Source organism: Copadichromis virginalis, linkage group LG2 (genome assembly GCF_057382275.1).
Source record: "Copadichromis virginalis isolate Kocher_CV1m ecotype Utaka linkage group LG2, C_Virginalis_male_GT1.1, whole genome shotgun sequence".
Lineage (NCBI taxonomy): Eukaryota > Metazoa > Chordata > Actinopteri > Cichliformes > Cichlidae > Copadichromis > Copadichromis virginalis.
In genome coordinates, this window is record NC_140619.1 from 30,855,643 (window position 1) to 30,881,314 (window position 25,672).

General features: G+C 39.8%; 2 protein-coding genes across 10 annotated transcripts; both read left to right on the forward strand.

Moving 5' to 3' along the window:
* LOC146717652 (protocadherin alpha-C2-like) lies at positions 1-25,489 on the forward strand. 9 transcript variants are annotated; one of them, XM_085478817.1, is made up of 3 exons: positions 2,717-5,638; positions 21,107-21,142; positions 23,106-25,489. In XM_085478817.1, the coding sequence occupies exons 1-2, from the start codon at positions 3,209-3,211 to the stop codon at positions 21,116-21,118; spliced, it is 2,442 nt and encodes an 813-aa protein (XP_085334943.1). In that variant the 5' UTR covers positions 2,717-3,208; the 3' UTR covers positions 21,119-21,142; positions 23,106-25,489. The 9 variants fall into 9 exon arrangements, with proteins under 9 accessions (XP_085334926.1, XP_085334943.1, XP_085334932.1 ...); XM_085478829.1 differs by lacking the exon at positions 2,717-5,638 and adding an exon at positions 6,799-9,417; XM_085478849.1 differs by lacking the exon at positions 2,717-5,638 and adding an exon at positions 9,433-12,404.
* On the forward strand, positions 12,416-16,532 carry LOC146717653 (protocadherin alpha-C2-like). The gene has a single exon (XM_085478858.1). It carries the CDS (start codon positions 13,402-13,404, stop codon positions 15,847-15,849), a length of 2,448 nt encoding a protein of 815 aa, XP_085334984.1. The 5' UTR covers positions 12,416-13,401; the 3' UTR covers positions 15,850-16,532.
* Positions 25,490-25,672: the final 183 nt, after the last annotated feature.

A 25,672-nucleotide genomic window follows, 5' to 3' on the forward strand; every position in this document is an offset into this window, starting at 1 on the left:
TAGGAAGATCTTGTAAAATCAAAGGGGTGGCGCTATTCTATAACTAAAAAGCCGACACACGGACGTCATGCTAGAACACCGTAGTGGTCTGAGAAAAGAGGTAAAAAGCGGACAGCTCCGTAGTGCTGAAGGTCCCCTCCGTGGGGCGCTGGCATTATTTTGACAAGGAAAAGGTCGATATTGAAATGCATGTTTGCCTGTGATGAAAGAAAGAATATCAAAACTGAATATTGCTGGAATAATATACTTGATGGTTCGAAGAGCAATTAACTCACTTAAAAGACGGGTTTCCAGAACAATGGGGTTCCATAAGAGGTATGTGCTGCTTGCTGTTATTTTCTCTTCTGTTCGATACACATCGGCCTCAGCGACTCATTATTCAATACCAGAAGAATTGAAAGAAGGATCCGTCGTGGCTAATCTCGCCACCGATCTCAGCCTGGATGTTAAAACACTGAATCAGAGGAAGATGCGTCTTGATATCATCGCAAACAAGAAATATCTGGATGTGAACAAAGAGACTGGTGAGCTGTATGTTGTTGAAAAGATCGACAGGGAACATATTTGCACGACCAAATCGTCAGCGTCTTGCTATCTAAGATTAGAGGTAATACTAGAAAATCCAGTACGAATATTTAACATGGAAGTAGAAATTCTTGACATGAACGACAACGCCCCGCAATTTCGACGAGAGACTATTCATTTAGACATATCTGAATCAACGCCTACAGGAGAAAGATTCTCTTTGAGCAATGCCGTTGATCCTGATGTGGGCAGTAATTCAGTGAAAACGTACCATTTAAGTGAAAGTGAACAATTTACAATTGAAGTTCAGACCGGAAGAGATGGATCAAAGTTTGCGAATTTGATATTAAAACAGACATTAGATCGGGAGCAGCAGGCTGTTCATAATTTGATACTCACAGCTGTAGATGGAGGAACACCTGCTCGTTCTGGAACTGCCAGTGTTATTGTACGAGTTTTAGATACAAATGATAACGCACCCACCTTTGAAAAAGACAATCTGAGTGTTAAAATAATGGAAAACTCTCCGACAGGAAGTATTGTTGTTCATTTAAATGCAACAGATTTAGATGAAGGATCAAATTCTGATATAACATATTCATACAGTTTATACACGTCAGAAAAAGCACAGGAGACATTTAATCTGAATCCTGCCACTGGTGAAATTACAGTTAAGGGAGTGCTGAACTATGAAGATTTCAGGATTTATGATATGGAAGTTATAGCTGCTGATAAAGGAGCCACCAGTTTATCAGGACAATGTACCATAAAGATTCTAGTTGAAGACATGAATGATAATCACCCAGAAATATCAATTAAATCATTTCAGAGTCCAGTGACTGAAAACATCGAGTTGGACACAGTGATAGCTGTAGTTAGTGTCAGTGATAAAGATTCAGGTGATAATGGAATAGTTGATCTTCATATTCCAGATAATATGCCTTTCAAACTGAGGGAGTCCTCTGATAACTATTTTGAATTAGTAGTGTCGGAGCCATTAGACCGCGAGAAGGTGCCGGAATATGACATCACTTTCACTGTGAAAGACAGAGGCTCTCCTCCTTTATCTGACAATGACACTATGACTTTAGAGCTGCTGGATGTTAATGACAATGTCCCACAGTTCCCCCAGTCATTTTATACTATACGTGTCATGGAGAATAACGCACCTGGGGCCTTGCTCAGCTCACTTACTGCCTTTGACCCCGACCTCCATGAAAACCAATATCTAGTTTATTTCATAATAGAGAAGGAGATATCCAACACATCCATGTCCATGTTGTTCTCCATCAATCCAGAGAACGGTAATCTTTACGCACTCAAAACCTTTGATTATGAGATTGAGAAGGAATTTCTGTTCCACATCGAGGCCAGAGACTCTGGATCTCCTCCTCTCAGCAGTAACGTGACCGTCCACATCATTATTGTGGACCAGAACGACAATGCTCCCGTTATTGTGTCACCGTGGCGTGCACACGGCTCTGTGGTGGAGGAAAAGATCCCCAGATCCACTGATAAAGGATCCCTGATTGCCAAGGTGATAGCCTTAGATACAGACTCTGTGCACAACTCTCGGATCACCTACCAGTTTCTACAGGTGACTGACGCCACCTTGTTCAGTCTGGACCAATACAACGGAGAGATCCGGACTATGAGGATGTTCAGTTACAGAGATCCACGCCACCAGAGACTTGTTGTTGTTGCCAAGGACAATGGAGAGCCTGCTCTTTCTGCTACAGTCACCATCAAGCTGACCACAATGGAGACTGCTGTTAAAGCCTACTCTGACATGACCGAGGAGCCTCTGGAATATGACATCTTCTCAGACATCAACCTGTATTTGGTCATCGGTCTGGGCTCGGTGTCATTTCTGCTGCTCATCACTATATTGGTCACCATCGTGATCAAGTGTCAGAAACCCAAGCCCAGCAAAGCAGCTCCTCCCTCCAGGAACAGTGTGATCAGTGAGAGGAACTCCACCATCGCAGACTCCACTCTGGTCTCCAACGATGCCTACTGGTACAGTCTGTTTCTAGCAGAGACCAGGAAAGGAAAGTTGGTGGTTAGACAGCCTCTGCCAAAGGGCTCCAGGTACATTGTGTCCAGCATACCGAGAGGGACAGGGGTGACAGACACTAGTGACTCAGCAGCTTCTACTCTGCAGGTAGGAATCCAGTGTTCGCCTTTGCAGTAATTTCTCTGCTTTATAAACCTTATTATTTGTATTTGTAACATGTACAAAACAGCGGATTCTCGTTTTACATGCTATACTTTTTCAGGTAAATAAATATAATTGACTTTGGTAAAAATGCAAAATACATTTTTTCTATTATCAAAACTAATCTCACGAAATATAAAATGAATACTTCATTGTCTTTATTTTTATTTTTTTTTACTTTTTCCCCTTCCTTTAACACAAGTAAAATGTGGTATGATATTTTCGGTGGCGCTGTTCCGTCCATAAAAGGCCAGCCCATCAACGTAGTCACAATGCTAACTACGTCTGAGCGAATCGGAAAAAAGACCAAACAGCTCCGTGGTGCTGAAAGTGCGAAAACGCACTAGCAAACTTTACAGCGGAAAAAACGGTGCGATAAAATTCAGTTTGAACGTGTTTCGAGTAGAATAGGTCTCAGCGCAAATTAGTATTGCTAGAAACGTCAAATATTCCGAGTGAAATAATATGATTGGATACAAAACCAGGGGTGCTTTTGTAACAATGGAGTCGTCGGAAAGGTACGTGCTGCTCAGTCTTTTCCTGTTTTCGATCGTCAATCCACTGTCGGCCTCAGTGACTCATTATTCGATACCAGAAGAAATGAAAGAAGGATCCGTCGTGGCTAATCTCGCCACCGATCTGACCCTGGATCTTAAAACACTGAATCAGAGGAAGATGCGTCTTGATATCATCGCGAACAAGAAATATCTGGATGTGAACAAAGAGACTGGTGAGCTGTATGTTGTTGAGAAGATCGACAGGGAACATATTTGCCCTTTTAAGTTATCAGCATCTTGCTATCTAAAATTAGAGGTTATACTAGAAAGCCCGTTACGAATATTTAATATAGAAATAGAAATCCTTGACATGAACGACAACGCCCCGCAATTTCGACGAGACGCCATACATTTGGATATATCTGAAGTTACAGCAAGAGGAGAGAGATTTTCTCTGAGTAATGCAGTCGATCCTGATGTTGGATCCAATTCAGTGAAAACGTACTATCTGAGTGAAAGTGAATATTTTAATATAGAAGTTCAGACCGGAAGAGATGGATCGAAGTTTGCAGAATTAATTCTAACAAAGACATTAGACCGAGAGCAGCAGCCTGTTCATAATTTGATACTCACAGCTGTAGATGGAGGAACACCTGCTCGTTCTGGCACTGCCAGTGTTATTGTTCATGTTCTGGACACTAATGACAATCCACCTACGTTTGATAAAAACAATCTGAGTGTAAATTTAATGGAAAACTCTCCGATTGGAAGTCTTGTTGTTCATTTAAATGCAACAGACTTAGATGAAGGATCAAATTCTGATATAACATATTCATACAGTTTATATACGTCAGAAAAAACACAGGAGACATTTAATCTGAATCCTGCCACTGGTGAAATTACAGTTAAGGGAGTGCTGAACTATGAAGATTTCAGGATTTATGATATGGAAGTTATAGCTGCTGATAAAGGAGCCACCAGTTTAACAGGACAATGCACCATAAAGATTCTAGTTGAAGACATGAATGATAATCACCCAGAAATATCAATTAAATCATTTCAGAGTCCAGTGACTGAAAACATCGAGTTAGACACAGTGATAGCTGTAGTTAGTGTCAGTGATAAAGATTCAGGTGATAATGGAATAGTTGATCTTCATATTCCAGATAATATGCCTTTCAAACTGAGGGAGTCCTCTGATAACTATTTTGAATTAGTAGTGTCGGAGCCTTTAGACCGTGAGAAGGTGCCGGAATATGACATCACTTTCACTGTGACAGACAGAGGCTCTCCTCCTTTATCTGACAATGAAACTATGACTTTAGAGTTGCTGGATGTTAATGACAATGTCCCACAGTTCCCCCAGTCATTTTATACTATACGTGTCATGGAGAATAACGCACCTGGGGCCTTGCTCAGCTTACTCACTGCCTTTGACCCCGACCTCCATGAAAACCAGTATCTAGTTTATTTCATAATAGAGAAGGAGATAGCTAACACCTCCATGTCCATGCTGTTCTCCATCAATCCAGAGAACGGTAATCTTTACGCACTCAAAACCTTTGATTATGAGATTGAGAAGGAGTTTCTGTTCCACATCGAGGCCAGAGACTCTGGCTCTCCTCCTCTCAGCAGTAATGTGACCGTCCACGTCATTATTGTGGACCAGAACGACAATGCTCCAGTTATTGTGTCTCCGTGGCGTGCACACGGCTCTGTGGTGGAGGAAAAGATCCCCAGATCCACTGATAAAGGATCCCTGATTGCCAAGGTGATAGCGTTAGATACAGACTCTGTGCACAACTCTCGGATCACCTACCAGTTTCTACAGGTGACTGACGCCACCTTGTTCAGTCTGGACCAATACAACGGAGAGATCCGGACTATGAGGATGTTCAGTTACAGAGATCCACGCCACCAGAGACTGGTTGTTGTTGCCAAGGACAATGGAGAGCCTGCTCTCTCTGCTACAGTCACCATCAAGCTGACCACAATGGAGACTGCTGTTAAAGCCTACTCTGACATGACTGAGGAGCCTCTGGAATATGACATCTTCTCAGACATCAACCTGTATTTGGTCATCGGTCTGGGCTCAGTGTCGTTTCTGCTGCTCATCACCATATTGGTCACCATCGTGATCAAGTGTCAGAAACCCAAGCCCAGCAAAGCAGCTCCTCCCTCCAGGAACAGTGTGATCAGTGAGAGGAACTCCACCATCGCAGACTCCACTCTGGTCTCCAACGATGCCTACTGGTACAGTCTGTTTCTAGCAGAGACCAGGAAAGGAAAGCTGGTGGTTAGACAGCCTCTGCCAAAAGGCTCCAGGTACATTGTGTCCAGCATACCAAGAGGGACAGGACTGACAGACACTAGTGACTCAGCAGCTTCTACTCTACAGGTAGGAATTTAATTCACAGACATGGTATTTTAGCTACATCGCTAATATATGTAAATTAATTACTATAATTTTAATGTTCCTTTTTTCCTCAACGTGATCTGCTAAAAATTTTCAGTTAACTAATATAAAATGTCATAAGTTATCATGAGGGTACCACTATTAAATTCACTACTTAGTACATAACCAATAATCCATCATCATAATTCAGCAGGTTTTATTGTGTAAAAGTCTTGTCCTCAAAGGTCAAGTCTGCATTTCAAAGAACAGTCTAAAAACCTGCGCTGTTAGCAGCGAAAATAACTTATATTTAGTAAAAAATGCTGCATCCACGATCCACAAAGTTTAACTTTTTCATGACTTATTCAAGTTTATTGATTTTTATACATATATATGTTTATGTTATTACTGTTAGCATAGTCATTTTTTTCTTATTTAACAATCAGTTTTAGGTGCGCCGTTATCTTCATGTTGTTAGAGTAACTTAATCTCAACTAACTTCTCTGGCTGTGGCCATTCTTCAGAGCCATTTCCTCCCTGTTCTTGTTTTTGTGGAAACAAAATGTAATATCATGTATTTTCAATATTTTTCCTGTGCATTCTGTATATGCAATATTGGCAACTCGTGCATTTATGATTAATACAATTGAGTACTTTTTCTATCTCTAATAATTTGTTTTTATTAGTGGTAAAGAGCGACTAGATCACGACGTCATCTAAACAACCATGGTCATGGAGATATGCGTTCAGAATCATTAGATCTATTATGAGAAATTATATAAGGTAATGACAACTCGAAGTGCTACCATATTTGAAAATCGTCTGCAGTATTTCCGTGATATTTCGTTTTATAATGCAGAAATCGTGAGGTCATTAAGGTTCATCGTTTTGACTGGTCAATTGCGTCTGAAATTTGATTGTTGATTGTTTTTTCAGCAATAATCAATTTGAAGTCATTTAATGTACTAAACGAGCATCGTTTATGTTTTGGGACCACCATTAACGGTACCCAGGTCCGTGTGTATTAAAAACAAAAATATATGCAAAAACAAACGAAAATCAAGAATAATTTGAAGACGTGTGGTGTTCATTGCGTTTCAAAGACTCTGACAGAATCTCAGGGGTGGCGCTATTCTATCAGTAAAATGCAAAGCAAAGAACATAAAAGCAGAAAAGCGTGATGGTCTTCGCACGTTTAGAAGCAAGAGGACAGCGTCGTAGTGCTGAAACTCCGCTGCGAAAAGCGCTGGCCAAGATTTAGCTTAAATGTACTTTGGAATTCACACTATGTGCGTTGGGCTCAGAAGAAAGAGGGAAATTTTTTAAATGAATATTGCTGGAAACAAACATTATATATGATGAACTCCCATACAAGACGGGTTTCCAGAACAATGGAGTCTTACGAGAGGTACGTGATCCTCGCTATTATTTTTTCTTTTGCTCGGTGCACATCGGCCTCAGTGACTCATTATTCAATACCAGAAGAAATGAAAGAAGGATCCGTCGTGGCTAATCTCGCCACCGACCTCGGTCTGGATATGAAAACTCTGAATCAGAGGAAGATGCGTCTTGATATCATCGCGAACAAGAAATATTTAGACCTAAACAAAGAGACTGGTGAGCTGTATGTTGTAGAGAAAATCGACAGAGAGCATATTTGCCCTACAAAGTCATTAGCGTCCTGCTATCTAAAATTAGAGGTTATACTAGATAACCCAGTAAGAATATTTAATATAGAAGTAGAAATTCTTGATATAAACGACAACGCCCCACAATTTCGAAGAGACGCCATACATTTGGATATATCTGAAGCGACGTCAAGAGGAGAGAGATTTTCTCTGAGTAATGCAGTCGATCCGGATGTCGGATCCAATTCAGTGAAAACATACTATCTGAGTGAAAGTGAATATTTTAATATAGAAGTTCAGACCGGAAGAGATGGATCAAAGTTTGCGGATTTGATCTTGAAAAAGACTTTAGATCGAGAGAAGAAACCTGTTCACAATTTGATACTCACAGCTATAGATGGAGGAACACCTGCTCGTTCTGGCACTGCAAGTGTTATTGTACGAGTTTTAGATACAAATGATAACACACCCACCTTTGACAAAGACAATATGAACATTAAAATGATGGAAAACTCTCCGATTGGAAGTCTTGTTGTTGATCTTAATGCAACAGACTTAGATGAAGGGTTAAATTCTGATATAACATATTCGTACAGTTTATATACATCAGAAAAAACACAGGAGACATTTAATCTGAATCCTACCACTGGTGAAATTACAGTTAAGGGAGTGCTGAACTATGAAGATTTCAGGATTTATGATATGGAAGTTATAGCTGCTGATAAAGGAGCCACCAGTTTAACAGGACAATGCACCATAAAGATTCTAGTTGAAGACATGAATGATAATCACCCAGAAATATCAATTAAATCATTTCAGAGTCCAGTGACTGAAAACATCGAGTTGGACACAGTGATAGCTGTAGTTAGTGTCAGTGATAAAGATTCAGGTGATAATGGAATAGTTGATCTTCATATTCCAGATAATATGCCTTTCAAACTGAGGGAGTCCTCTGATAACTATTATGAATTAGTAGTGTCAGAGCCATTAGACCGTGAGAAGGTGCCAGAATATGACATCACTTTCACTGTGACAGACAGAGGCTCTCCTCCTTTATCTGACAATGAAACTATGACTTTAGAGCTGCTGGATGTTAATGACAATGTCCCACAGTTCCCCCAGTCGTTTTATACTATACGTGTCATGGAGAATAACGCACCTGGGGCCTTGCTCAGCTCACTCACTGCCTTTGACCCCGACCTCCATGAAAACCAGTATCTAGTTTATTTCATAATAGAGAAGGAGATAGCTAACACATCCATGTCTATGCTGTTCTCCATCAATCCAGAGAACGGTAATCTTTACGCACTCAAAACCTTTGATTATGAGATTGAGAAGGAGTTTCTGTTCCACATCGAGGCCAGAGACTCTGGCTCTCCTCCTCTCAGCAGTAACGTGACCGTCCACATCATTATCGTGGACCAGAACGACAATGCTCCAGTTATTGTGTCTCCGTGGCGTGCACACGGCTCTGTGGTGGAGGAAAAGATCCCCAGATCCACTGATAAAGGATCCCTGATTGCCAAGGTGATAGCGTTAGATACAGACTCTGTGCACAACTCTCGGATCACCTACCAGTTTCTACAGGTGACTGACGCCACCTTGTTTAGTCTGGACCAATACAATGGAGAGATCCGGACTATGAGGATGTTCAGTTACAGAGATCCACGCCACCAGAGACTTGTTGTTCTAGCCAAGGACAACGGAGAGCCTGCTCTCTCTGCTACAGTCACCATCAAGCTGACCACAATGGAGACTGCTGTTAAAGCCTACTCTGACATGACTGAGGAGCCTCTGGAATATGACATCTTCTCAGACATCAACCTGTATTTGGTCATCGGTCTGGGCTCGGTGTCATTTCTGCTGCTCATCACCATATTGGTCACCATCGTGATCAAGTGTCAGAAACCCAAGCCCAGCAAAGCAGCTCCTCCCTCCAGGAACAGTGTGATCAGTGAGAGGAACTCCACCATCGCAGACTCCACTCTGGTCTCCAACGATGCCTACTGGTACAGTCTGTTTCTAGCAGAGACCAGGAAAGGAAAGCTGGTGGTTAGACAACCTCTGCCAAAGGGCTCCAGGTACATTGTGTCCAGCATACCGAGAGGGACAGGGCTGACAGACACTAGTGACTCAGCAGCTTCTACTCTACAGGTATGGAGAAGCAACGAGTGAAATTTTTACACTTACCAGTTCTATGGTTTTACTGCTGTTTCTCTGCTTAATCAACACCGTTAACACTGTGTATCCATTATTTTTTAAAACCACTCAACCAAATACCAATAAGAAAACAAATTATGTGTTTATTAATCAAATTAATTATCTTGCTGTGCTTTTGTTGGCATCTAGTAACTGCAGTTGAATGCTACAAACGATCTATATTTTAGGTAAATTAGGAGGACAGCTGTAGGAGCAACGACACTAATAACTATGACAACTACATTTGTAAAGCATATCAGCGTTATACTTTCGAAGTCGGTTAATTCAAGTGAGAGATAACACAACGCGTCGCTCTTTACCACAAAAAAAAAATCAGGTCCACGTGACGTCACCATCCAGATAACTGAGGAAAGTAACAGAACCTCCATTTTTACATGGTTCTTTCTTCTAGCAGCCCGAGGTCATAGTATATAACCTCTTTGTTGATATTCATAGAGGTGTGCTTTCTTGGAACCGAGACATCGATTTTGCCCATCCAGAGGCGTTTTATTTGTGAACGAGACGAACTAATAATCATGGATTTTAAATTATGTCATCGCTCTGGGGTGAGGTACGTGTCGATGCTCATTTTTTTCTGTGTGGCCGTCTCCGTTATATCTGCTGTTACACACTACTCAATCCCCGAAGAGATGGAACAAGGTTCCGTGGTCGCTAATCTAGCATTGGATTTGGGTCTGGACGCAAAATCACTGGGTAGACGCAACATGAGACTGGATGTCATCGCCAATAAGCGATATCTTGAAATCAATAAAGACACAGGAGAATTATTTGTTTCTGAAAAGATTGACCGCGAATACATATGTAACAGCAAGAATCCATCGTGTTTTCTTAAAATGGATGTGACGATCGAAAATCCAATTCGTCTGTTCAACATTGAGGTTGAAATAATGGACATCAATGACAATGCGCCTTTTTTTCGTAGAGACACGATGCATTTAGATATATCCGAATCGACCTCGCCAGGGGAGCGCTTTTCCCTACCTAATGCTGTGGATCCCGATTTTGGTTCAAATTCAGTAAAAAATTACCATCTTAGTAAAAATCAACACTTTGCGCTTGAAATTCAGACCGGGAGAGATGGTTCAAAGTTTGCAGACCTGATTGTGAAAACATCTTTAGACAGGGAGAAGCAGGCTGTTCATAATCTAATACTCACTGCTGTGGACGGTGGAGTCCCCACCCGCACAGGTACAGCCAGCATCATTGTTCGAGTGCTTGATGTCAACGACAACGCCCCTTCTTTTGAAAAAGAAAAATATGTCGTAGATGTGATGGAAAACTCTCCAGTTGGCAGTCTAGTAATTAAACTTAATGCCACTGATTTAGATGAAGGATCCAATTCTGAGATTGTTTATTCATACAGTTTGTATACATCAGAAAGGACCCAAAATATGTTTAACCTCAATCCAGAAAATGGTGAGATCAGAGTCAAAGAGATGATAAATTATGAAGATTTAAAACTTTATGAAATGGAAATTATAGCCAGTGATAAGGGACCTAACTCAGTATCTGGACAGTGTAAACTTACAATACAGGTGACAGATATGAATGATAATCACCCAGAAATATCAATTAAATCATTTCAGAGTCCAATAAAAGAAGACACACCCACAGACACAGTGATAGCTGTAGTTAGTGTCAGTGATAAAGATTCAGGTGATAATGGAATAGTTGATCTTCATATTCCAGATAATATGCCTTTCAAACTGAGGGAGTCCTCTGATAACTATTTTGAATTAGTAGTGTCGGAGCCATTAGACCGTGAGAAGGTGCCGGAATATGACATCACTTTCACTGTGACAGACAGAGGCTCTCCTCCTTTATCTGACAATGAAACTATGACTTTAGAGCTGCTGGATGTTAATGATAATGTCCCACAGTTCCCCCAGTCATTTTATACTATACGTGTCATGGAGAATAATGCACCTGGGGCCTTGCTCAGCTCACTCACTGCCTTTGACCCCGACCTCCATGAAAACCAGTATCTAGTTTATTTCATAATAGAGAAGGAGATAGCTAACACCTCCATGTCTATGCTGTTCTCCATCAATCCAGAGAACGGTAATCTTTACGCACTCAAAACCTTTGATTATGAGATTGAGAAGGAGTTTCTGTTCCACATCGAGGCCAGAGACTCTGGATCTCCTCCTCTCAGCAGTAACGTGACTGTCCACATCATTATTGTGGACCAGAACGACAATGCTCCTGTTATTGTGTCACCGTGGCGTGCACACGGCTCTGTGGTGGAGGAAAAGATCCCCAGATCCACTGATAAAGGATCCCTGATTGCCAAGGTGATAGCCTTAGATACAGACTCTGTGCACAACTCTCGGATCACCTACCAGTTTCTACAGGTGACTGACGCCACCTTGTTTAGTCTGGATCAATACAATGGAGAGATCCGGACTATGAGGATGTTCAGTTACAGAGATCCACGCCACCAGAGACTTGTTGTTGTAGCCAAGGACAATGGAGAGCCTGCTCTCTCTGCTACAGTCACCATCAGCCTGACCACAATGGAGACTGCTGTTAAAGCCTACTCTGACATGACTGAGGAGCCTCTGGAATATGACATCTTCTCAGACATCAACCTGTATTTAGTCATCGGTCTGGGCTCGGTGTCATTTCTGCTGCTCATCACCATATTGGTCACCATCATGATCAAGTGTCAGAAACCCAAGCCCAGCAAAGCAGCTCCTCCCTCCAGGAACAGTGTGATCAGTGAGAGGAACTCCACCATCGCAGACTCCACTCTGGTCTCCAACGATGCCTACTGGTACAGTCTGTTTCTAGCAGAGACCAGGAAAGGAAAGCTGGTGGTTAGACAACCTCTGCCAAAGGGCTCCAGGTACATTGTGTCCAGCATACCGAGAGGGACAGGACTGACAGACACTAGTGACTCAGCAGCTTCTACTCTGCAGGTATGATAAAAAAAAGTCACTTAAAGACACCTTCAGCACATATATATATATATCTTTTGTTGCACTTTTATGAAATATAGGCATAAAGGAACATGTTGAACAGAAAATTTCAGATTTTTTTTTCTTTTTCTAAAACTTTGAAATGTTAAAACCCCAGTTATGTCTCCCTTTTAGCACCCAAAGGTGCATCTATTGTGTATAGAAAAACTTCCAAAACTTACAGCTTCAAATTTTAGAAATTTGCACTGAGACATACTGTCTTCATTCTGATTCTGGTCAAAGCTGTCATTTAGATATACGTTGAGCATTATCAAATTTATTTTTATTAAGAGTTGATATTTATAACCTTCACATTTTTTGGATAATACTTAAATATGGATGGATAATAATAATTTCTCGAAATTTAACTAAATGAATTCCAGAGGCCCATCACTTACACCAGAAAGTCATATTAAATTGTTTGGATTGCATTTTTCAGAAGTCGCTGATTGAAAGCCTAATGCAGAGTCATTTGTTGTGTCTTTATGTTTTACATGATGCAATTTAGCCTATGTTTAAATAAAATTATATATCATTATAAGAAACACGAAGAATAAAAACTAAAGTGAGAAAACAGAATAAACAAGAAGTATATTCGGAGTATGAAATTCAAATCTTAAAGCAGGCAAAAACATAATTGAAGTATTTCATAACATTATTGTTTTTTGTTTTTAATAAAAATAAAGTTCTAGTTTGTTACGACTCGGAAAAATTCTCTAAATACTGTTGATGGCGCTGCTCTTCAGTAAAACCTAATCTCATGTGACGTCATAATTCTCACGATACTTCATTGTAGGCGTTGTATACGGCATATTTACACCAGGCTCGGAAGACAGCGGCATAAAGATATTTTCTCCAGAAATTACCGTATTGCCTTTCGTCAGAGATTTGAGGATTGCTTCACCTTGTCTGAACATAGAAGAAATTAAAAGATTTTAAATACGCATTCTTTTCCTCAATGGCTCACCGTAATCTCAAGTGTTCCCGAAGATGGTATGTCTCAGTATTTCTTTTTCTTTTTCCCATCATGAATCCGGTATCGACAGTCACCCATTATTCGGTTCCCGAAGAAATGGACGAAGGTTCTCTTGTTGCGAATTTAGCAACAGATTTGGGATTAGATACAAGAAGTCTGAGTAATAGAAGAATCCGCGTTGACGTTGTAGGCAATAAAAAATATCTTGACATCAAAAAAGACACAGGAGAGCTCTTTATTCTGGAAAGGATAGACAGAGAGTTTTTATGTCCTCTAAAGACCGCCACGTCTTGCTTTCTTAAATTAGACGCTTCCGTTGAGAATCCAGTGCGAATGTTTAACATTGAAGTGGAAATCGTGGACATTAATGACAACGCTCCACATTTTCGGAGGGGGACGATGCATTTGGACATTTCTGAATCGAGTCCGGTGGGGGAGAGATTCTCACTGAACAATGCTGCAGACCCAGATGTTGGAACAAATTCTGTGAAAAATTACCATCTGAGCTCAAGTGAACATTTCTCAGTTGAAATTCAGACCGGGAGAGACGGGACAAAGTTTGCAGACTTGATTTTAAAAAAACCTTTAGACAGGGAGAAGCAGGCTGTTCATAATCTAATTCTTACTGCTGTGGACGGTGGAGTTCCAGCCCGCACAGGTACAGCCAGCATCATTGTTCGCGTGCTTGATGTCAACGACAACGCCCCTTCTTTTGAAAAAGAAAAATATGTCGTAGATGTGATGGAAAACTCTCCAATTGGCAGTCTAGTAATTAAACTTAATGCCACTGATTTAGATGAAGGATCCAATTCTGAGATTGTTTATTCATACAGTTTGTATACATCAGAAAGGACCCAAAAGATGTTTAACCTCAATCCAGAAAATGGTGAGATCAGAGTCAAAGAGATGATAAATTATGAAGATTTAAAACTTTATGAAATGGAAATTATAGCCAGTGATAAGGGACCTAACTCAGTATCTGGACAGTGTAAACTTACAATACAGGTGACAGATATGAATGATAATCACCCAGAAATATCAATTAAATCATTTCAAAGCCCAATAAAAGAAGACACACCCACAGACACAGTGATAGCTGTGGTTAGTGTCAGTGATAAAGATTCAGGTGATAATGGAATAGTTGATCTTCGTATTCCAGATAATATGCCTTTCAAACTGAGGGAGTCCTCTGATAACTATTATGAATTAGTAGTGTCGGAGCCATTAGACCGTGAGAAGGTGCCGGAATATGACATCACTTTCACTGTGACAGACAGAGGCTCTCCTCCTTTATCTGACAATGAAACTATGACTTTAGAGTTGCTGGATGTTAATGACAATGTCCCACAGTTCCCGCAGTCATTTTATACTATACGTGTCATGGAGAATAATGCACCTGGGGCCTTGCTCAGCTCACTCACTGCCTTTGACCCCGACCTCCATGAAAACCAGTATCTAGTTTATTTCATAATAGAGAAGGAGATAGCTAACACCTCCATGTCCATGCTGTTCTCCATCAATCCAGAGAACGGTAATCTTTACGCACTCAAAACCTTTGATTATGAGATTGAGAAGGAGTTTCTGTTCCACATCGAGGCCAGAGACTCTGGCTCTCCTCCTCTCAGCAGTAACGTGACCGTCCACATCATTATTGTGGACCAGAACGACAATGCTCCGGTTATTGTGTCTCCTTGGCGTGCACACGGCTCTGTGGTGGAGGAAAAGATCCCCAGATCCACTGATAAAGGATCCCTGATTGCCAAGGTGATAGCGTTAGACACAGACTCTGTGCACAACTCTCGGATCACCTACCAGTTTCTACAGGTGACTGACGCCACCTTGTTCAGTCTGGACCAATACAATGGAGAGATCCGGACTATGAGGATGTTCAGTTACAGAGATCCACGCCACCAGAGACTTGTTGTTGTTGCCAAGGACAATGGAGAGCCTGCTCTCTCTGCTACAGTCACCATCAAGCTGACCACAATGGAGACTGCTGTTAAAGCCTACTCTGACATGACTGAGGAGCCTCTGGAATATGACATCTTCTCAGACATCAACCTGTATTTGGTCATCGGTCTGGGCTCGGTGTCATTTCTGCTGCTCATCACTATATTGGTCACCATCGTGATCAAGTGTCAGAAACCCAAGCCCAGCAAAGCAGCTCCTCCCTCCAGGAACAGTGTGATCAGTGAGAGGAACTCCACCATCGCAGACTCCACTCTGGTCTCCAACGATGCCTACTGGTACAGTCTGTTTCTAGCAGAGACCAGGAAAGGAAAGCTGGTGGTTAGACAACCTCTGCCAAAAGGCTCCAGGTACATTGTGTCCAGCATACCGAGAGGGACAGGGCTGACAGACACTAGTGACTCAGCAGCTTCTACTCTGCAGGTATGGGAAACGTTTACATTCAGCATTTATTTATACTGATGTACTTTGTCAATGTCCACCCCTCTGCTTACAAGTGATCAGTGTTGGACTGAATCATTAATTCAGCTTTGGAATTTGAATCCATCCCAGTCCAGTCAGTTTACTTAAATCTACCGACCTCTATTTTTTTTTTTTTTTAAATATCTATATTTGGTATTTGGGTCAATAAGCAAATCAGATTTTCTCTCCATCATCATTAGTGTGGTCAAAGGAATAACTTTGTTAATCTGACTAGATATCTACTAAAGGAATATTTATTGGGAAGAAAGAAAAATATTGTTCAACTGTACATTTTGTGTGTACAGTTTTTTTTTAAAGAATTACACCCAAAACATGTAACAAAGGAAGATGAGAGATTAACAGTATACAAAGGTTGCCTAAAAAGAAAAATTAGACATGTTTTGAGGAAATTAAATGTGTCATAAATATGATATTTACATTTTGTTTAAATACTTGAAATATTCTGACCATATAGCAACACACCTAATGGTGAAACCTTTCCACTATGATTTTTGGGAGGAAACTTCTACACAGTATAAATGCAGAACCACAGAGACTTACAAATGAGCCTATGTGAGAACTGAGTTTTTAAGTAGGCTGTGCCAATAGAGGCAAGGTCCAAAACTCAGTAGAAACACTGCAAATAGAGTGCATAAAACCACAGACAGTAACATGCCCCCCCCCCCCCCCAAAAAAAAAAAACAAAAGATAAGAAAATATTACATAGTCAGTTCAAGCGTTCAAATAAATATGTTAATAATCGAGCATGCACAAACATTTAAGAACGAAAGCCTTCATATATACACGCACTGAAACTGTACATAAACTACAAAAATACAGACATGCTTGGTGTGTTTGTTTAGTTTTGTTGACTGGTCTGATCACTAACTGGCACTTACTTTTCTGTACTTGGCTGAAATTATTCTTATTGTTATTGTTGTTATTGTTGTTGTTGTTATTGTTATTATTATTATTATTATTATTATTATTATTATTATTAATATCTTAACTCTTTCCATTGTCTCTTTGAGTGCACACTATATCGAGTAGCTTGCCTAAATTTTATGTGTAAAGTAGCAGGCAGGCATTGTGTACCTTGCCAATAGCGAGAGCAAACAGTCTTTAGGTGAGTGTGACAAAGACCCGGGTGATGCATACAGTTTATTAAATCGCAATAAAGTTTTATGGCACAAAACATGTAATATAATTTTAGCGCCGTTTCAAAAATAGATGTGTCTTGCAATTAAACCGGCCTTTATATCATTCCTTAGGCATTGAAAACAGACAGAAAAGACGGGAAAATCGGTAGCACATCATAACAGAGTAACTGCCATTCGCAATGCGCAGTGATACATTTGATGTCATTACTTGTCCAGTACTGTTTCATGCATCAGCACAGGAAACCTCGCACTCCGCCAGACAAACGGGATACTGTGTTACAAACTCGCTGTTTTCCTCATGATAATTGCGTAATAAAGAAAAAGTGCATGAAGAAATGAAAAGATGCCGAAAACTGGGGAGTACTTCGTGTGCATTCACTAATTCACGTCCCAGTTCGCATCAGCAACTTCTTAAACGGGAATTGAGACGCCCTGATTCTGTTGTTATTTAATAAAAACAACTATTTTATTTTTATGGTTTTTTTTTATTGAAAAAGTTGCGCAATTGTTTCCGTCGCTGTTTTGCAGAAAAACACACCCATTAGTGAGGTCATCGATTTCACATAAATTTATTGGAGGAAGGAGAATAGGTGGTCCCATTTAAAATGTACGTCATTCGTGAGGAAGAAACATTTTCTCTGATGTTGTCCGTTTCGTGTGTTTAGTCAACAAGAGGACGATTTACCTGCGTTTCCGCACATTTCAAGGTGTTTCAGAGTTACGGAAGCTTCACGATGATGCACCATCTCAAACAGTCATGCGGGACAGGGTACGTTTCCCTGATTTTCTTTCTTTCTGCTATCGTGAATACTGCGTCTTCAATCACCCATTATTCTATTCCTGAAGAAATGGAGGAAGGTTCTGTTGTTGCAAATCTAGCAACCGACCTGAGGTTAGATGTGAAGACGCTGAATGAAAGAAAAATGCGCGTGGATGTAGTAGCTAACAAAAAATACCTCGACATTAACAAGGTAACGGGGGAGCTGTACATTTTAGAAAGGATTGACCGTGAGTTTTTATGTCCATCGAAGACAACATCATACTGCGTTCTTAAATTAGACGCTACTATCGAGAATCCTGTGCGGATGTTTAATATTGAGGTGGAAATAACGGACATTAATGACAACGCTCCACATTTTCGGAGGGGGACGATGCATTTGGACATTTCTGAATCAAGTCCAGTGGGGGAGAGATTCTCACTGAACAATGCTGCAGACCCAGATGTTGGAACAAATTCTGTGAAAAATTACCATCTGAGCTCAAGTGAACATTTCTCAGTTGAAATTCAGACCGGGAGAGACGGGACAAAGTTTGCAGACTTGATTTTAAAAAAACCTTTAGACAGGGAGAAGCAGGCTGTTCATAATCTAATACTTACTGCTGTGGACGGTGGAGTCCCCACCCGCACAGGTACAGCCAGCATCATTGTTCGCGTGCTTGATGTCAACGACAACGCCCCTTCTTTTGAAAAAGCAAAATATGTCGTAGATGTGATGGAAAACTCTCCAATTGGCAGTCTAGTAATTAAACTGAATGCCACTGATTTAGATGAAGGATCCAATTCTGAGATTGTTTATTCATACAGTTTGTATACATCAGAAAGGACCCAAAAGATGTTTAACCTCAATCCAGAAAATGGTGAGATCAGAGTCAAAGAGATGATAAATTATGAAGATTTAAAACTGTATGAAATGGAAATTATAGCCAGTGATAAGGGCCCTAACTCAGTATCTGGACAGTGTAAACTTACAATACAGGTGACAGATATGAATGATAATCACCCAGAAATATCAATTAAATCATTTCAGAGTCCAATAAAAGAAGACACACCCACAGACACAGTGATAGCTGTAGTTAGTGTCAGTGATAAAGATTCAGGTGATAATGGAATAGTTGATCTTCATATTCCAGATAATATGCCTTTCAAACTGAGGGAGTCCTCTGATAACTATTATGAATTAGTAGTGTCGGAGCCTTTAGACCGTGAGAAGGTGCCAGAATATGACATCACTTTCACGGTGACAGACAGAGGCTCTCCTCCTTTATCTGACAATGAAACTATGACTTTAGAGCTGCTGGATGTTAATGACAATGTCCCACAGTTCCCCCAGTCATTTTATACTATACGTGTCATGGAGAATAATGCACCTGGGGCCTTGCTCAGCTCACTCACTGCCTTTGACCCCGACCTCCATGAAAACCAGTATCTAGTTTATTTCATAATAGAGAAGGAGATAGCTAACACCTCCATGTCCATGCTGTTCTCCATCAATCCAGAGAACGGTAATCTTTACGCACTCAAAACCTTTGATTATGAGATTGAGAAGGAGTTTCTGTTCCACATCGAGGCCAGAGACTCTGGCTCTCCTCCTCTCAGCAGTAACGTGACAGTACACATCATTATTGTGGACCAGAACGACAATGCTCCAGTTATTGTGTCTCCGTGGCGTGCACACGGCTCTGTGGTGGAGGAAAAGATCCCCAGATCCACTGATAAAGGATCCCTGATTGCAAAGGTGATAGCCTTAGACACAGACTCTGTGCACAACTCTCGGATCACCTACCAGTTTCTACAGGTGACTGACGCCACCTTGTTTAGTCTGGACCAATACAATGGAGAGATCCGGACTATGAGGATGTTCAGTTACAGAGATCCACGCCACCAGAGACTTGTTGTTGTTGCCAAGGACAATGGAGAGCCTGCTCTCTCTGCTACAGTCACCATCAAGCTGACCACAATGGAGACTGCTGTTAAAGCCTACTCTGACATGACTGAGGAGCCTCTGGAATATGACATCTTCTCAGACATCAACCTGTATTTAGTCATCGGTCTGGGCTTGGTGTCATTTCTGCTGCTCATCACCATATTGGTCACCATCGTGATCAAGTGTCAGAAACCCAAGCCCAGCAAAGCAGCTCCTCCCTCCAGGAACAGTGTGATCAGTGAGAGGAACTCCACCATCGCAGACTCCACTCTGGTCTCCAATGATGCCTACTGGTACAGTCTGTTTCTAGCAGAGACCAGGAAAGGAAAGCTGGTGGTTAGACAGCCTCTGCCAAAGGGCTCCAGGTACATTGTGTCCAGCATACCGAGAGGGACAGGGCTGACAGACACTAGTGACTCAGCAGCTTCTACTCTGCAGGTATAGGTCCTCAATGTTTTTTGCATTTTTTAAAAAACTCTTTTTAAAAAAGGATACCTACTACTTATTACAATTTCTTGTTTAACAAACTCCAAAGTGAAAAAAAAAATGTAAACTTTTAATCGCTGGTACACACTTGCAATATCTGCAATGGAAATGTTTTTCTCTTTGCATGAGAGACATTACAACCTTTAGAAAATGAGTACAGATTAAAAAATGCCAACAATAATGTTTCACATGTGTGAAACCCAAATATGTTTTTGCTCTGGTGTCAATGTGTTTAGTTTTATGTTAACTGGCACATGAGCAAAGGTACACAAGTCAAATAAGATTTATTTTAAAACAAACAGGAGAAATGCATTTTGAGATCAGACAGGAGTGTGACTTTCTTTGCAGGTTTTCAAAGAGTTATATCGTCCTTACTATTTTGTTTTGTTTGTTTGTTTTTTGCTGTTGATGACATGACCTTTCAACATGAAGAAGATACAGAATATGAGATTGCTGGTCATCAGAACAACTTCAAACTTAAGTCTGCACTATGTTTGCAGGAAACTATGACATTAGGGTAGGCAGTTCATCTCCAGTAGTTGAGATGAACAGGTTTTGAGAGAAGAAACAGAAATCTCTTAATTTATTGGTTAGAATAAACAACTTAAATATGATACAATTTTGCCATTATTCTATGTCATATCTGTCTGTCTTTCTTTCTTGGTAAGTATGGTACTCTAAATGTAAAACTGTGTTGTGACCTACTTCTGTAGCACACATTGTAACAGTATTCCCTTCTAAGGTTCACACTAACCACGCTTATTCTGTGCTATTTATAAGTCATAACATTCAGTTTATAGTGCCAACTCTGTGATCACTGGATTCATACACACATACACAAAGAATCCTTCTGTGCTTGTATTGACCTGACCACTGAATTGCTTTTTTTTTCTCCCCACTCTAAAGTACCCTAAATGAAGGAAGTCCGCTCTGCAGTTGGAGGTATGCAGAAGTCTCTCTCCCCCACCCTGGATAACTTTTCTATTAATTATTACAGAACTATTGTTTCAATTGTTTTTCTGTTTGTTTTGTTCTCGGTGGATGTTAGTATTATTCAGTGTCTTGTATTTCATTTTCTTTGAGGAGGAGATTTTTTTTTTTTTTTTTTAGATCACTTGACTTACTTAACATTACATGCATTTTGCCACTTTTGTGTCAGCTTTAATGCTTACAGTCTCATCCATTAGGCCTAATGAAAGCTTCTTATACAGTCTAACCAGCACAGTGATTAACAGCATGCTAATATATTTGAGTACTATGTTTTCTCCCTTAATACTTTTATACTATTTTGGTGCATAAAACATTACTATCATGACCTTTATTGACCTCAGACAATAAAAAAGATTAAACAAAAATAATCGTAATGGCTTACAGTCTTGCTTACATTTCAGCGAATACAGTCATCCAAATTAAGTAGTATTAAATTAGTATTCCTGTCATAGTCATTGCTTTTGGTGAACAAAGTGACAATCATGTTGAGAAACTAAACAAAACAAAAGAAACCGAAGCAAAGCAAAACAAACAAACCAAAAAACCCTTCACTTCAGTCAACACTGTTGTTATTTGCTTGCTTAGGTTCTGGCCTTTGCTGTTACAGGTTTTCTCAGTTGCTTTGGTAGATTTCTCAAAACATTTTCAACACTCTCTGCATTGAAGATTAATTACCAAGAGCAGCACATGCATGCAGCAAACAAACAAACAAAAAACAAACAAACCCTACCGTGAAGAGGCTGTAACTCACTCAAAACTGAAAATTAACTTCACGAGCTAGCAAAAATACCTCTGATATCAACATGAAAAGTGTGAACCAGGGATATTTTGACCGAAGACAGTGATTGTTATTTCGAATTTCCTCACTTCTAGTCTTTTCCTCCAATTCTTTTCACTTTGTATCAAAGTGAAAATTCTGTGTTTGTAATGAACCACTTACATTTCCATGTAGTGTGAGGGTTTTTCCTATGCTTCTCTATGTTTTTCCTGCAATTGTCACAATATAAACTATACTAAATGGGGGGAAAAAACAAAAAAACCTCTGGCCCCAGGTTTTCATACTTCACATATTTTTCTGACAGCTCAGCTCCGTTTTTTTTTAAATTTTAAGTTTAAGGTTTCATACTTGTAACATATACTATAATAGAGTTTAAGATTAAAAACTATTCCATGGAGAAAGAATAATTTATATTGATGACAAAGACAAATACAACCCATGAGCATTCAAATTGTCTAGACCTGCTGAAAGATTTACAAATTTAAAGAATAATGAAAAATTTTCCTTATGCTGTGGATGAGCAACACAGTGCTGTGAATGATTCTGTATATTGTTTTGACAGCATTAACTCTAATTCAGGAACTGAGCCTAAGCAACTGAGAAAAACTGAAATATATGCCAAGAAAAAAATGCCCTTAATTGAATCACTATGTTCTCAAAAGAATGGTGTGTGTGTGTGCATGTCTGTTCATCCCCTAATGATCCATCACTTATATATTAGGACTATTTCCTGTTTTTGAATGTTTGTAAGTGAAATTGGGCTGTGCTGTTAAACCGGTGATTCTACTAAATGTTTCTGACTTCACAGAATGACACGTTTGAACATGAATGACACAATGTCTGTTGTAGACTGAATTGTGACCTAAATCTTTGTGCAGGAGACGCGCAAAGAGAAACCGGTCACCCAGTTACCTAGCAACCACTCTCCTTCACATAATTTTGCAGCATGGTATTCATAGATCTGCCTCCTCCCCACTACATGTTCAAGGATCCGCCCAATCCCTCAACCCAGTCTGTCCTCTGCTTGAAGCCCCGTATAAGCGACAGACGTCGGCTGCATGAGATGTGTCAGTTTGCCCAGTCCCAAGTGCTCTTGTTCTTTTTTTGAAATTTGTCTAATTTTCATCTCGTTGGCAGGCATCCACAACCAGCAGCAGCAGTTCCACATAAGACCCCCATCCACCTGCAGCGTACAGGATTAACACTGACAAGAATGGCTTCACAGAGGAAAGAAGAAACCTCTAACCATACACCCCCCTCCAGGTCTGTCCTGCTGAGTCTGTAAAAACATGGCCCAGAGCTTTATCTTTGAACCCATGAAAAGCCAGTCAACAATGCATCCCTGTCCATTCAGTATGCATGATAAGACAGCATGGTTTCAACCACACTTCAACTGTCATATGTTAAAAAGAAAATTTCAAGAGGAGATGCAATGAAATGGACTATCTGAAAAACTGTGCCAGTGGATATTAAAAGAAGCCACATCAAAGAGTAAAAAGGTGGACATTGAAATGTTGAAATGCCTTGAAAATACACACACACTCTCTCTCTCTCTCTCGCTCTCTTCAAAAAAATGAAACACATAAGATATCATATTTTTAACTGCTCTGCTTTGTCTTGGTCTACTACAGCTTTGTTGTATGATAAATAGGGTAACTAAGGTGAAATAGCACAATTAACTAAACATCAGAAAAGCACCAACCTACAGTTTTAATGTATGAAATAAGAGAAAATCAGTATTTTGTAAATGTGGTAACTTTGAGTACTTTTATGTTTTGTACTTGACTTTGTGCTTTATATGTGAACTAGGCCTGAAGATACTGTATGACTTAGAGCAGCGGTCCCCAACCTTTTTTGCGCCACGGACCGGTTTATGCCCGACAATATTTTCATGGACCGGCCTTTAAGGTGTCGCGGATAAATACAACAAAATAAAACTAGTACCGGTACCGAAAAAAAGAAAATTTATTCATAACACACGTAAAAGACCAAGGAAAACCGAGTAAACGATAAAAACGATAACAAAATAACGCTGAAAACCGATAAAAACCCTGAAAACTATACATTTCACACCTGAGCCTCAACTCTCGCGGCCTGGTACCAAACGACTCACGGACCGGTACCGGTCCGAGGCCCGGGGGTTGGGGACCGCTGACTTAGAGTGCTGAGAGATAAGATCAATAAGTGTACAGAACAGAAAAGATCAAGGCCTTTAGCCATTATGCCTTTAAGTTGTTTTTGCATGGAAGAATTCAAGTACTTTTGACAGCTTTTGTTATTTTATTATATTAAGCAACATTTTTGCAGTTAAGTCTCACTGTTTCACTTGATTTTTCCGAACAATATGGAGCGATTTTAATGGGACAATAATGGCAGTAAATCAGTATAACACCTTTTAATCATGATGTCCTGAGAGGTTTAGAAGATGTCAAACAAAATCTATAAAACAGCACAATGACATTGCTTTGGACTCAGAAAACGATTTAATCAAAGCCTAAATTAAAATGTGCAATGTCGCTTATTATTTATTTTATGTGCTCCTCTAGAATGAGGCTTGGATTTTAAATGCAACACAAGTGAATACAGTGAGCCTTTAGCACTCTGTACGGTATATGCACCACAAACATGAACATGTACAGTCACCTGTCAATGTCTAGATCCAAGTTCTGGCTGTTCCTTCATTTTGATGTCTTCTGCAGTGTTTAAAACCGAAGAACCAAACATGTTCGTTTAATCCTTACACTTCAGAAACAATGTTGTTATGGTTGATTTCACTCAATGAAAGCTGTTCTAATGTTTATCACTGACTAACTGTATGTATATGGATATGCATATGCAGCACCTTATCTAGGATACAGATATAATTCATATATACAGTATCTCATTTGTATGTATCTATGAATATGCCTTTCATTTTCAGTACCAGTGCTTTTGCAACTTTTAATGTGAAAAAAGTGGAACTCCTGTGCCATAAGATTTATGACCCCAACTAGTATGTTTAGCACAGCTCATAAAGCATTACTTTTAAGAAGCTCAAATATCTTAAAAACATATGCAGTAAGGGCCTTTGTACAGTGGTACTTTTATGGTGCAATATATGGTAATTTGTGTAATGTGTGATCTGTGGTTTGGTCTGTAAGATTCATTAAATACTAAACAGAATAAACTAAAAGGCATTTAGTACTCATTTTAGATAGCTGGATTATTTAATAATTGTTTCAAATGTAATACATTTTAAGCAATACTTGTCTAACCATCTAAATGGATAGTATCGAGAGTGAGAGAGACACACTCGTCTATTATAATAAAATGCATTAAAATGCCAAAGTTCAAGTTCCTGTCCCATCTTTGTAAACTTGTCAACCAACTCAGTCAAGTTTCTCTACAGTAGAACCTGCTTGTATTAATGTATTAATACTTATTGAATTGACTGTATTAATTTCAGATTTATTTACCTTATTAAGATATTTGCTCTTTCACATTTTATTTTACCATTCTATTAAATTCATTATATATTTGTTGCTTTTTTACTTCTTTAAAAAGAAAAATCTGTGGCGTATTAAGACAGGTTTAGAAACAAAAACCCATATTTTCACAAGACAATGTGGGAGGATATTCTACAGATAAGTTTTGCAGTCATTCTTTCACTGTCTCGTTTTCTTGCAGTTCAGTTTCCACAAAAACTATAAAAGCATGGTAAGGTT